The 14,094-nt window shown below is 44.1% G+C and overlaps 1 protein-coding gene across 4 annotated transcripts in view; it reads right to left on the bottom strand.

Moving 5' to 3' along the window:
* The window catches only part of HTT (huntingtin), a 154,784-nt gene extending 141,017 nt beyond the window's left edge, over window positions 1-13,767 (bottom strand). For all 4 annotated transcript variants that reach the window (XM_058546620.1, XM_058546621.1, XM_058546623.1 and 1 more), the window contains exons 1-2: window positions 13,429-13,767; window positions 1,164-1,247 (exon numbers count right to left, since the gene is read on the bottom strand). In XM_058546620.1, coding sequence (XP_058402603.1) covers window positions 1,164-1,247; window positions 13,429-13,643 — 299 coding nt within the window. In that variant the 5' untranslated portion in view covers window positions 13,644-13,767. The remainder of the gene's footprint in view (window positions 1-1,163; window positions 1,248-13,428) is intronic.
* Window positions 13,768-14,094: the final 327 nt, after the last annotated feature.

Raw genomic sequence — 14,094 nt, 5'->3', positions numbered from 1 at the left:
AAAATATTTACCATCCACAGCTACTACTAGGAACAATGGTCAGAAAGACAGACAGTCAAAAGTGAGGAAAATTAGCAAAGAAGCTAAAAAAGAAGGTGCCATTAGTTCACCCAGAAGAAAGATGACCAAGGGAAGCAGACTTACAGTCAACTGCCCACGACCCCACTAACCCCAGAGCCCAGAGGAGCTGTGGCACGGGCACTCCTACAGGGTGAAAAGACAGCTGCACGGAGCCAAAGAAAAGGGAATATGAGAGACAACAACTGGACAGGCTCAGGTTGTTCCAATTACTACAATCATGTACGAATAACAAACAAAAGATGATTTTTAAATGATTATAGTTACCAAGAGTGCTAATTAAATATAAACATGTTGTTCAATTAACATGATGGTTACAACTGTCTTATGTAAGATTACAAAAAGGAAACATTACTCATTATAGTGTCCTTGATACATACAGCCAGAAGTATGGGAAAAGGGTCATTTAAAGGTTTTAAGACAACTGAGGAGGGCCAGCCCCGTGGCTTAGCGGTTAAGTGTGCGCGCTCCACTACTGGTGGCCCGGGTTCGGATCCCGGGCGCGCACTGATGCACCGCTTGTCCGGCCATGCTGAGGCCGCGTCCCACGTACAGCAACTGGAAGGATGTGCAACTATGACGTACAACTATCTACTGGGGCTTTGGGGGGGTGGGGAGGAAGGAGGAGGATTGGCAGTAGATGTTAGCTCAGAGCCGGTCTTCCTCAGCAAAAAGGAGGATTAGCATGGATGTTAGATCAGGGCTGATCTTCCTCACAAAAAAAAAAAAAAAAAGACGACAACTGAGGAGACAAAGAACATTCTAGCCCATTAAGAATGAAAATAACAGGGGCCGGCCCAGTGGCACAAGTGGTTAAGTGTGCGCGCTCCGCTGCGGTGGCCCGGGGTTTGCTGGTTCGGATCCCAGGTGCGCACTGATGCACTACTTGTCAAGCCGTGCTGTGGCGGCGGTCCATATAAAGTGGAGGAAGATGGGCACGGATGTTAGCCCAGGGCAAGTCTTCCTCAGCAAAAAGAGGAGGATTGGCAGATGTTAGCTCAGGGCTGATCTTCCTCAAAAAAAAAAAAAAATGAATGAAAATAATCAAGTTTTTATTTTCACTAGAAAGTTCAAAGTGCAGTTACCTGAGAGACTGTGCCACTATGTTTTCACATATCGTCAGACAGTGATTCACACGGTCTTTCTTGGTGGCTGAGAGTTCTTTCTTTCTAAAAGAAAAAAAAAGAAGGAAAGGAAGTGAACATGTGCTGAATTATCCACTCCATTTATTTCTACACATCATTCATTCATTCAATAAGCACTTCTTGACTACTAGGAATAAACCATACACTCTGTGCTGGGGGGAAGGGTGGGGCTCAGGTCAGGGAGGCGCAGATGAGCTCAACCAAGGGTTTCCTAAACTACACTGCTCCATAGAAAAGTCAGATGATGTTACTAAAGCACCTTATTCTTCCCATTTTAGAGAGGAGAAATCACAGTGCAAACAGTGACCTGCCCAAGATCACACGATGGAGGGGGTACGCAATTCAATGAAATACATAATGTAACACATACTCCATATACCCACCTGTCTCCACTTCTCAAAATCACATTGTTAATTGACTGCAGTTAGCACACCACACAGACTACATGCTGTTGATTAGGTATAAAATAAAGTATAGACAATGGCTAATCACTTCTATATCCCCAAATAGCTAGAAATAAGCCTCCTGCTCAGAGCCTTTCTCAAAAGCCTCCTACTAAGACTTCTCAGCCAAACAAAAGGAGATAAATAGCCTGGTCAGGAAGATCAGATTAAAGATACTTGCTTCCCACCCAAACCTATAGCTTCAGATGTCTTCAGGGTAGGCACCATCGAAATAACGTAGAGAGGGATGCCAAGAGGAAGCCAAAAAAACAAAGCAGGCTTAAGAACTACACCCAAAAAAGAACATGACTGTGGTTGTTACCAGTACATAATACCAACTGGAAACAACTAACCTCAAGACTACCAAGTTTTTGAGTGAATTCTCTTACCAAAGAAATTAAAAAAAAAAAAAAAAAAAAAAAAAATCTAACCTATAAACACCTGTGACTATTTAATCCCTAATGCAACCTAGCCACTCCCCCCAAATTCAGACCCTGGCTCCAAAAAGTGCACCTGAAGGAACAGGCTATCACAACTGTGCAAATCCAATGAAGACATACTCTCCAAAAGGCACCTCAGATGTGGCCAGGGCAGAAAACTGGCAAGGAAGAACCTCCAAAGGGGGAAGTCAGCGGCCAAGAAGAACAGACAAGGGATCCCAAGCAGACAAAAGAACCAGGGCCTGAGTGAGAAGCCTAGTCCATGGCAAGTGGAGAGGGGCTTCCTGATGACTGTCCAGTAAGAGCCCATCATTCTGTGGGCTGGTGAATGTGTGCTCCCCCAACCCCAGGCTCTTTCCTCAATGGGACTTTTACTAACAAGTTATATTGCACACTACTAGTCATCCACTAAAATGCCATTCTTCCCCTCTCGGACACATGCTTGCTGGTTAGAAGTTCCATTGCCTAGCCTCCCTGCAGCTAGGGACAGACACACAACTTAGCACTCAGATGAAATGGGAACGGCAGTGGTATATGGACTGGCTGCCTTGCTGGCTCACCCTGGGTATCTCCCCTTTTAGTTCCCTCCAGTTGGAACAAACACACCCAACACCCAGTTTTTGATTACACAGATAAAGACAACAAGAAGGCTGCAGAGCAACAGGATGAAAGGAGCCTGGGTCCCAAGTGACCACAAGAAGCAGAGATCCCCCACTCCCATCCTGATGAGTCACCGACTTCAAAAGTGCTATGACTGAAACAACCCATATGTCCTTCACCTGGTGGATGGATAAACAAACTGCTATAGCCAGACATAGGGTTTCAGTGAGCATATCTCTCAGTAGAGCCACCAGGGTACCAAAAGAGAGCAGAGTCAACACTTCACACTAATTACCCACATGCCTGATGGAACATTTATCTATCCTCTCAGAAGTGACAGATACAAATAGGAGTTTTAAAAAGAACTTTGTCTCTTTCCTCCTATATGGGATAAACCAAAAGAATACAGTTAGCCATAAACAATACTCACTGCCTTATTTCATTAAGATCTATTTGTGCTGTTCCCATGCCAGAACTTGAGCAAAAGTTTATGAAACAAAGACTGTCAAAGACAGAATATCAATCTCAACCCAAGGAAATAAAAATACATTCTTCTGTGGTCTGTTTCGGTCTAGCTCCTCCTCTGAGCTCCTGGTGGGGAAAGCCTGTCTTATTCACAGGGCCCCTTCCCCAGGCCCTGCCCACAGCACCTCTATCGCACTTAGGGAACAGTTGTTCCCGCAATTACCTCCCCAGGGATGACAGACTAAGAGCAAGGACTGTAGCGTACCTCTATTATTAGCATTCAGCACAACACCTACACTTGACAGTGCTTCATAGCCGATAAAGGAATGGATAAATAAATGTTTTCTGTAGGGGAACAGGCCAAATACACATTAAAACTGACTGAAAAGTTCTTGAGTCAGTCTCACAAATAGAATTCAGAAGATAAACATTACTTTAAACCTGAGTTTCTAGAACCAAGAAATGAAATAAAAGTAGAAACAGCAAAGCTTAAAAAAGAAAATTGTGGAGCAATCCTCACCAACATACTTGAACTCAAACACTATGTGGGAATTCCAGCCATAGCCTGTGGAATCCCTCCAGCTATAATCAAGACAATCAATCACAGGTCTTTTAACAGCACCTTCGATAACTCTTACTCTCAAGACTTTACTATCAAAAAGAGGACAGTATACTTTCTATAACAGGCAGCACATACTTTAAGCTTCTCTTCTTACCTCATTCACAATCATCCAGCAATCCAAATCCTTTTGAGGAAAAAAAAATCTGCCAAAATATATTTAAATTTTAATCCTTTCCACAATCAATAGATAGCCCTAGCATTACAAAATTCTGCAGGTAGACAGACAGTCAATGTCTTCAATGGTTGTTAGTCTTACTATTAAAATTCAAACAATAATTAGTAAGTACCTATTTTGTATGAGAAGCATAACAACAAACCACCTGATTGCTACCAAAATACTTTGGTTTTGCTCCACTTTTCTTAAACCCACTGTTATTTCTAACATGGCTAAACGTGTGTAATTGACATTATCATTAAAGAACTACACAATTTTACTACGTCAGAGTCAAACTCTAAAAATACCAGCTTAAATACGAGGGCAAGTGTAACCAAAATCTTGTAAAAACTATCCCCTCTTTATCACACTGAAGAATACCCACGTTTTCAAGTGCGAGCATCAGACTTGACCCTCAGACACCCCAAGGAAGAGACATTAACCAAAACTATCAGAAAATTTTTAAAAAAACAAAAACCTTCCAGTACTACCCACTCAAAGATGTTAAGGGCAGCAACGTAATTAGTAAGTAAAACAAGCCACTACTAGCCAGCGTCAACCTCCAAACCTGGTTTAACAAGGTCCACTACAATCTGGCCTCAGGCTACTTTCCACCTTCCATCTTTGGTCAGTATTTCTGAACCTTCAGAGAACTCTGGTCACTTGAAATAACTCAGTTGTTTTGGTCATGCATCTTCAAACTCAGTTCTTATACGTTCTATGGTCCATGCTTGAAATACCTCCTTTCTATCTTATTTCGTCCAGTAAGCAAACTTGGAAGTTTAAAAAAACTACACCCATTTCATTTCCCCATGGAATTTAACTAGACTGATGAACTGATAAGTCAGACTGACTTGTTCTACATGAAAAGTGAGGATGGAAATTAAGGTGACAATGGAGCCGCCCTGCGCTGGGCAGGAACTGGACCAACAGAGTGAGAACAGTCCTGACTCTTCACGTGTTTTTTGGTAAACGCAGTCATTTTAAGTTCACCTTCAAAATGAAAACAAACCTCAGTCGCCCCCTCTAGTTGTGCAATGAAGCAATTAGCATGTAAACACACATTTGTAAGGAGGATCACATAAACATCAAGGACTCCACAGCAGATTACATTCACGTTAAAACAACTATCAAAGAACTAATTCTAAAAATAGGAACTCAAGCCCTCTCATCTCAATTCTTGTTTTTAGAATTACGCTATTTTAAGACTATGCATGAAAAACGTGATTCCAGGTTGAGGGTGGGCAAGGGAGAGGCTTGGACTACCCAGAGAATTGAAAACAATCTTGCACTTGTCTTGCTAATCGTACTTATAAGCACTTTCATGCACACATTTCAAGTCGGTGCCTGTACACCCACAGTGAGTAGACCTGAGGTCTAGAGGCTGTATGGCCTGTAGGAGCAGGGCTGGAAGCAGCCAGGCAGGGATCCAGGTCCTCTGATTCCTCATCAGCTACTCTTGAACTTTTGCCAAGTACTAGACTAATGTGAGAGTATTCCTAGAAAATTAGGACTCTTTCAGAAAAATTTTTTAAGAAGAAATGGGACACCAAGTGTCATTTTGGAATTATGTTTCATACATAATTTAAAAATAAAAGTGCTGCTTGATTAGGGGAACCAAAGCCTAATATTGCCCCACATTATAGTCTATATCATAGAAAAGGAAAGCCTTTCTCACTAGTGATCTAACTGAATACAGTCACAACTACTAAAAGAAAAAGATGCAATCCACAAACCAATCTGATACGCTACGTGCACAAAGTCTGACACAAAAGGCCTCATGTTGTATGATTCCATTCATAAGAAATGTCAGAATAGGCAAATCCATAGAGACAGAAGCAGATGAGCGGTTGCCAGGGGGTAGGGGAGGGAAAATAGGAAGTGACTGCTAATGGGGAGGGGTTTCTTTCTTTCTAGGGTGATGAAACGTTCTGGAAATTAGATAGTGGTGATCGTTGCACAACCTTGTGATATACTGTACACTTTGAAACAGTGAATTTTATGACATGTGAATCATAATCTCAATTTCTTAAAAATCTGTCTGCAAATCCTGCCAGCTCTTCCTCCAAAGAGATGGCGAGTCTGACCACTTCTCAGCACCACCACTGGGCTGCTCCCAGCCGGGCACAAGCCCCCGGCACCTCTAGCTTTGATTACTTCACTACCTCCCAACTGTCTCCCTCTTTCATTTATGCTCCCTGTCCACCAGGGCAGACTTTTTTTTTTTCAATTGAAGTTTTTATTGAGATAATTGTGGATTCACAGGCAATTGTAAGAAATAATAGAGATCCAGTGTATACTTCACCCAGTTTCCCACAATAGAGACATTTTGCAAAACTATAGTATAATATCATAACCAGAACACTGACACTGACACAATCCACTGATCTTATTTAGATTTCCAGTTTTACTTTTACTCATCTGTGCGTGTCTGTGCGCGGTGCGCCCGGGATTTAGTTCTATACAATTGTATCAGATGTGTAAGTTTGTGTATCCAACACCAAAGTCAAGATACAGAACACTTCCATCACCATGAGGATCCCTGTCATAGCACACTCAGAACCACCCTATCTCCTTCCTCCCCGCTCTCCAGACCCCCACCCACCACCCTGTCCCTAACCCTGGCAACCACTCATCTATTCTCCATTCCTAAAACTGTGTCATTTCAGAAATGTTATATAAATAGAATCACACAGTAGGTAACCTTTTGGGATTGACTGTTTACACTAGCATAATTTCTCTGAGATTCATCTAAGTTGTGCATGTATCAGGAGTTTGTTCCTTTTTATTGCTGAGTTGTTTAACCTTTCATTTAACCTGTTATTAATGTAACCTGCTGAAGGACATCTAAGCTGATTCCAGTTTCCAGCTATTATGAACAAAGCTGCTACAAACACTTGCATACAGGTTTCTATGTGAACATAAGTTCTCATTTCTCTGGGATAAATGCCCAGGCGAGCGACTGCCAGGTCATATAGTAATTGTACGTTCACTTCTATAAGCAACTGCCAAACTGTTTCCCAGAGTAGCCGGACCATTTCATAGTCCCACCAGCAACGATTAAGTGACCCAGTTTCATCTGCACCAGCACTTCGTGTTGTCAAAGTCATCTTTTAGAAACATAAATTAGATCACTTGTTTGACCACACAAGTGTGCACCTGGTCAGAGTAAATTCCAAAGTCCTTAGATTGGGTACAGGCCCCACAGGGTTGACCCTCGTCTCTGATCTCCCACCCCTCTAACCTCATCTCCTATTTCTGGCTTTCATTTTGCTTCAGCCACTGGCCTCCTTATTATTCCTCAAATATGGAAAGCACTCCTGCTTTTCTGTTCCCTCTACCTGGACCTCTTTTCTTCCAGATATCACTATGGCTTGCTCCCTCCGTTCCAGTGTCATCTTCTCAGCACACTTCACACCCTAAATAAAATTGCACATGCCCTCTCCTCCTTATTCTGCTTTGTTTTTCCCCCTAGTATTTATCACCATTGTCTTGCTCACTCCTGTAATGCCAGCGCCCAGGGCCTGGCACACAATAGGCACTTGGTCAAAAGGAATCTTTCCAGGTCATCGAGTCCAATCCCCACTAAAGCCCCCATTCCCAGTAGCTGGGAGCTCTTAATGCCACCGCAGCTCACTTGTCAGTGTTACAGCCTACTCTGCAGCTACACAAATGCTCAAGGGCCCTAGGTAGAGAAGTTATACAGACTGCCTCAGCTACACCTGGACATATATAAGCAACATAAGTCTTCCCTCCCAAATGCTGACAGCATTACCGACCACAACAAAGGCAAGGCCTGAGCATCTACAGTGGAGCTCCTCAAGCTTTAACGTGCATACAAATTGCTCACAGAACTTGCTAAAATGCAGAGTCTGATTTGGTAGGTCTAAGGTCGGGGAGAGATTCTGTACTTCTGATAAACCCCCAACGTGATACCAAACTGCTGGCCCTGAGACTCCACTTTGAGCAGCAAGGATCTATGGCATATCTTGTCTCTAACACATATTCTAGCACCCGAGCTGATTCAATTTAACACAAGATTAAGCAGTGTCTTATATCTTTATCTTTATCCATATCTTTAAACAGTGTCTTATATTTTATTTTTCCTTATTGTCTGAATAAGACTAAATGTGTTGAGGGTAGATCCACTCCACGGTAGTTCACCAAGTGCTTGCAGGGACTGGAGGTAATACGGGTGGGGCTCTTAGGGCGGAAAGAATATGTCAGCAGCCGGTTTGAAAGCCAGGACCATGTAAGATCTTCGCCTTTACATCTCCAAAAGTCCTCTTTTAAAAAGAAATTCTACACTATTATGTAGCAATTAATAAGAATTATATGTACAGCTATGGGACAATGTCTATTATTACTGTTATTGCTAAGTGAAAAAATATAGTGTGATCTCAGTCACACAAACAAAAAAAAAAGGACACCTTTAAATGTTTGTATGTGCATTAAAAAATCAAAGCGGGGGCCGGCCCGGTGGCGCAAGCGGTTAAGTGCGCGCACTCCGCTGCGGCGGCCCGGGGTTCGCTGGTTCGGATCCCGGGCGCGCACCAACGCACTGCTTGGCAAGCCATGCTGTGGCGGCGTCCCATATAAAGTGGAGGAAGATGGGCACAGATGTTAGCCCAGGGCCGTCTTCCTCAGCAAAAAAAGAGGAGGATTGGCGGATGTTAGCACAGGGCTGGTCTCCTCACAAAAAAAAAAAAAAAAAAATCAAAGCGGCAGCAAACGAAATTTAATAACTGTTATTTTTAGGGAACGAGACTGGGAGAAGGGCTTTGTTTTTCATCTTCTGTGCTGTTTGCAGATGTTTTTACAATGTATATGTGTAACTTGTATAATTTTTTAAACTAGTTAATAAAAAGGAACCAAAACACATGCTTCCCAAAAGTGATCCTATCATATTTAATCTACGATTGGGCAAACTACAGCCTGCCTGTATTTGGCCAGCCTGCAAGCGAAAAATGTTTTTACATTTTTAAATGGTTGGCCAAAAAAGAAAATCAAAGAATAATATTTCATGATGTGAAAATTGCATGAAATTCAAATTTCAATGTCATTCATAAAATTTTATTGGAACACAGCCATACTCATTTATCTATATATTGCCTCTGGTTGCTTTTATTCTACAAAGGCAGAGTTGAGTAGTTGTGACAGAGACGTTGTGCCCACAAAACCTGAAATATTTACTATCTAACCATTTACATAAAAAGTTTCCCAATGTTCATGGATTGGAAGACTTAATATTGTTAAGATGCCAATACTCCCGAAATTGATCTACAGATCCAATGCAATCCCCATCAGAATCCCAGCTGGCTTCTTTGTAGAAACTGACAATCTAATCTTACAATTCATATGGAAACAGAAGGGTCCCAGAATAGCCAAAACTATCCTAAAGAAGAATAAAGCTGGAGGACTCACATTTCACGATCTGAAACTGTGATACAAGACTAGAGTAATCAAGACTATCTAGTACTGGTAGAGGATAGACATATAAACCAATGGAAGAGAATTGAGAGTCCAGAAATAAATCCATACATTTATGGGCTATTAATTTTCAACAAGGGTGCCAAGACAATTCAATGGGTGAAGGACAGTCTTTTCAATAAATGATGCTGGGACAGATGGATATCTACATGCAAAAGAATGAAGCTGAACCCTTACCTTACACTATACGTAAAAATTTACTCAAGATGGATCCGACCTAAATGTAAGAGCTAAAACTCTAAAATTCTTAGAAGAAAACATAGGAGTAATAAACCTCTGTGACCTTGAATTAGGTAACATTTTTGTATATATAACACCTAAAGCACAGCAACTAAAGACAAAATAGAAAACTGGACTTCACCAAAATTAAAAACTTGTGCTTCAAAGGGAACTAGCAAGAAAGTGAAGAGAGAAACCACAGAAAGGGAGAATGTTTTTACAAATCATATATCTGATAAGGGTCTAAAATCCAGAATATATAAAGAACTGTTACAATTCAACAACAAAAAGAGAAATAACTCAACTGAAAAATGGGAAAGAATGAGGACAAGGGCTTAAAAGCTAAGTGTAAGAAAGAGGCTGGGTCCCTAATCTTATTGCTGAACTTCCTCAAACAGACTTACTTTTGTCTTATAATAAACTCTTATCTGTTTGAGCGATTGCAGCAGGGTTTTCTGTTATTTGCTGCTGAATACAATCCTAACTGATAACACCAACTATAGCTACACTATGTTATGCTTAGCAGACAGAGATGAACAAGTCCTGTTGGTTCTACCTTCAAAATTCAGTCACTTCTTACCTTGCTATGCCAATATCCAGACAGAATCCACCAACATCTCTCGCTTGTTCACGGCCACAGCTTCCTAACTGGTTTCCTGCTTCTGCCCACGCTCCCCTTCATTCTGTTCTCAGCCAGTGTTCATTTTTAAATGGAACTCGAATCTTGCCACTCCTCTGACCAAACCCTCCAATGACTTCCCCTCACACTTAGAATAAATGCCAATGTCTTTATTCCATCTGCAAAGAAGGGCCTATTAATCTGGGTGGTACTTCCTCTCCATCTCTGACCTCACCTCCTACAAAGAGTGTCCCTCTCCCTAATTCAACCAGCCAAACTGACCTCCTTGTGATTCCTCAAACAGGGGCGCCTCAGACCTGTTCCCCTTGCCTGGAATGCCCCTCCTCTATACACCCTCATGGCTGTAACCTTGACTCTCTTCAGGTATTTACTCCAAAGCCACCATCTCCGTGGATCTTCCCTGGACACCTTATCTAAAACGTCAACACCTTATCAACTCTGACATTGCCTGGTCCCCATTCCCTGCTTTGCTGTTCCTCCTTCATTTACCACCATCTAACATACTGGTATCTATCTTGTTTGTTGTCTATGTCCCTCACTAAAATGAAAGCTTCACGAGGGCAGAGCCTGCACATATTAGATGTTCAACAAATATTTACTGACGAGTGAATAACTAAAGTCAGGGGAAAACTAGGTCGGAATCTGAAGGAGAATGAGAAAGTGCCAAAGACAAATGTCAACTGACTCATAATCACAGTTAGGACCCTCCCAAGCTCTGGCACTCCCCTGCATGCCAGTCCCACCAGAAGCCCTGCACTCTATATGCTGAGCCGAGAGCAGGCACTCAGATACTTCAGCTGAAGCCCACACATGGCTATAACACTACACTTTCACACAACAGAGAGCAAGAGCCATAAAAATAGAACAGATACTATCTAAATTGCTTTTGGCCAATCTTACTTTGGGGAACGGATTTTTCAGCTGAAGCATCTGAACAGAAATGCCAAGATCCAAACATGTAAGCAGTGAGTTTGTTACTCAAAATTAATGAATATCTATTTTCTCAACAGCAAAGTACATAAAAATATATTTGTGTATTTTATTTAAAGTCACTATAATTAAGCCTAATGCAGTTTATTTCAGAGCATGCTAAGAACTTTTAAAAGTTACTATTCTGAAATACTTTTGTTTTTAAATAATTTAAAATCTATCTTCACTTATGCACAGATTATATCCAGAAGGAGACAAAAGGGGGAAGTATAACAGTGCTTGCCTCTGGGAACAGAGTTAGGTACTCAGGAGAAAGGAGTGGGGGAGAGAGATTTTAATTATTACCTTTTTGTAATTTTGGAATTTGTATCATGTTAATGTATTACTTATGCAAAAATAATAGATTAAATTTTTAAAATAAGTCCATCATACATTACCATAAACTAAAGTAAAGAAACAAAATCAATCTACTTTGTCAAGCTGGCTTTAGAAAGAAACTTCTTTATACCCATATTTTGAAGATGAGCAAATTCAGGTTCTCTCAAATCAGCATAAGAAACAGAAGGCATATTTTTAGATTGACCAAGTGTTTGAACAAGCCACCAGTGACAACAGTTAGCTCTTCCTTCCCACAGAGCCCTGCTTAGTGCTTCCCCGTGTAATCTACACAAAATCCATGCAATGTGTGAACTTCCATGACATCCACCTCCTGCAGACGCAGTACAATAAAAGTCTGGAATGGGTTATGATTATAAATTACCTGCTGTAAAGATAAGTCCAATTCCTAAAAAAAAAAAAACCTCTACGTATCCAAACAGGTTTTTCCTCTTACAAGAAAAATTAATTTATTTCTGAATTTTACTCCAACAGATAAGCCAACATTACTCCTCAAATTCTCATTTTTTAATTAAACTCTCAGGACACAGCAAAGATCGTATCAGAAACACAAAGAACAAGAAAACATTACTAAAAATGAATCAGTTTTAATAGAGTGAGTTTCTTAAAGGGGTTGCTTCTTGAAAACTATCCTCATTAAATGCCATCTTGTACATCCCCAGATCAGAAATAAAATGCCCTGAGATGAGAGAAAGGCCTAATCTCTGCTGAACACTCAGCACACCAAGACTTCAGGGAAAAGTACTTGGGTCCTGTTAGAAGGTGCTATTCATGGTTTCTTCTGTTTCAAAAATTCTCCCAGGCACAAGCCACAGAGACCCCTAGCTTCCAAACAATGCCAGAATGTCAGCAACGAAGGAAACAGACGTCCCCGGGGTCTGCAGACACCCACGTTCCAGCAAGCTGGACTACAGTACTGCACTGGTGAAATGCACATCCTTCACCCTCCAGCAATTAACCTCCCCCTCAGCCATGGGTCGTTTTTATTTCCAACTGAAAATAGGCAAAAAACTTCAGTCAACTCTTCCTAATATCTAAGTCAATTTTATTATTTCTCACTTGTTAATAATAACCGTCTAAGTAGCTCACCACTTATGCACTTGGCAACCACAACTCATTCAAGTGCTCGCATACCAGCTTGAGCTTAGACAAGCGGGTCTCTTCCCGATGCTTAAAATCCTGTTGCTACCACTGGCATTCCCGAACTAAATGAAATGTCTTGCGAATGTCACAGGCTGTTTAAAGGGCCCCTGGAAAAAGAATCTCCATTGGGCCGCGTCCGCACGCCCCCGCCCTCCCAGCCCCACGTCCTAAAGCCATGATGTCATGCACTATCCCCACATCACTCCAGCTCCAATTCCTGGCTCCTCGCGAAGCGTCCTGCGCCCCCAGCCCTCCTCCCTCTCAACTAAGAGAGGGAAAGGAAGAGGCCCAGAGGAAGCCAAACGAGACGCGCTCTCGGCTCTTCCAACTTCTGCTCACAACACAGCCCCAGTTTCTTGCAAACATAAAGCAGCATGTTCCTTCCCCAACTTCGCCTGCCGGGGAAGGCAGAGGACAGGGGCCGAGACCGCCTCGGTGGCGTCAGGAGGGCCAGCGAGGCAGTGCCTGCCCGAGAAGGAACGAGACCCGCGAGGCGCCGGGGAGGGACACGGGACCGGCTCTCGCAGCGGGAGGGGCGTGCCCAGCGTGTGCCCTCCCTGCGCTCGGGGCCGCGGGGTGGCCGTGTCGCCGCGGGGCCGGGTCTGCAGGGCCGCCGCTGTCCCCGGCGGTCGCCGGGTGGGGAGTGCAGGGGCCCGCACTCACGGTCGGTGCAGCGGCTCCTCGGCCGCGGCTGGGACGGGCGGCGGCAGCGGCGGCGGCTGCGGCTGAGGCGGCGGCGGCTGAGGCGGCGGCGGCTGCGCCTGCGGCGGCGGCTGAGGGGGCTGAGGCGGCGGGGTATGCTGCTGCTGCTGCTGCTGCTGCTGCTGGAAGGACTTGAGGGACTCGAAGGCCTTCATCAACTTCTCCAGGGTTGCCATGGCGGCCTCCCGCCCCACGGGGACAGCCTCCGGAGCCCACGGGCCCGCTGACGGCGCCGCTCAGCAGCGCGGCAATGAATGAGACCCAGGGCCGCAAGCAGGGGAGGAACCCAAGCGCTCGGCCATCTTGGACCCGTCCCGGCAGCACCCGCTGTCGTGCGTCCCGCGACGACTCGCCGGCGGGGCGGGGCCAGGCCGGACCGGCGGGATTGACAGCCAGAGGCGGCAGCCTCCACCAATGGCCGGACGCGGCGCCGGCCCGCCTCCCGAAGCCGCCGCGGACGCTGAAATCACAGCGTTCCTCCCTGGCGAGAGCACGGCGCGCGGCGGGGCCCGGCGGCGGGGGCGGGGCCCTGCTGTGAGGGGCGGGGCGGGGCGGAGCCCGGCGGTGGGGGCGGGGCGGAGCCCGGTGGTGGGGGAGGGGCCCGGCGGTGAGGGGCGGCGCCCTGCT

The sequence above is a fragment of the Diceros bicornis genome, chromosome 8 (genome assembly GCF_020826845.1).
Source record: "Diceros bicornis minor isolate mBicDic1 chromosome 8, mDicBic1.mat.cur, whole genome shotgun sequence".
Taxonomy (NCBI): domain Eukaryota; kingdom Metazoa; phylum Chordata; class Mammalia; order Perissodactyla; family Rhinocerotidae; genus Diceros; species Diceros bicornis.
This window is presented reverse-complemented; position numbering and strand designations above follow the sequence as displayed.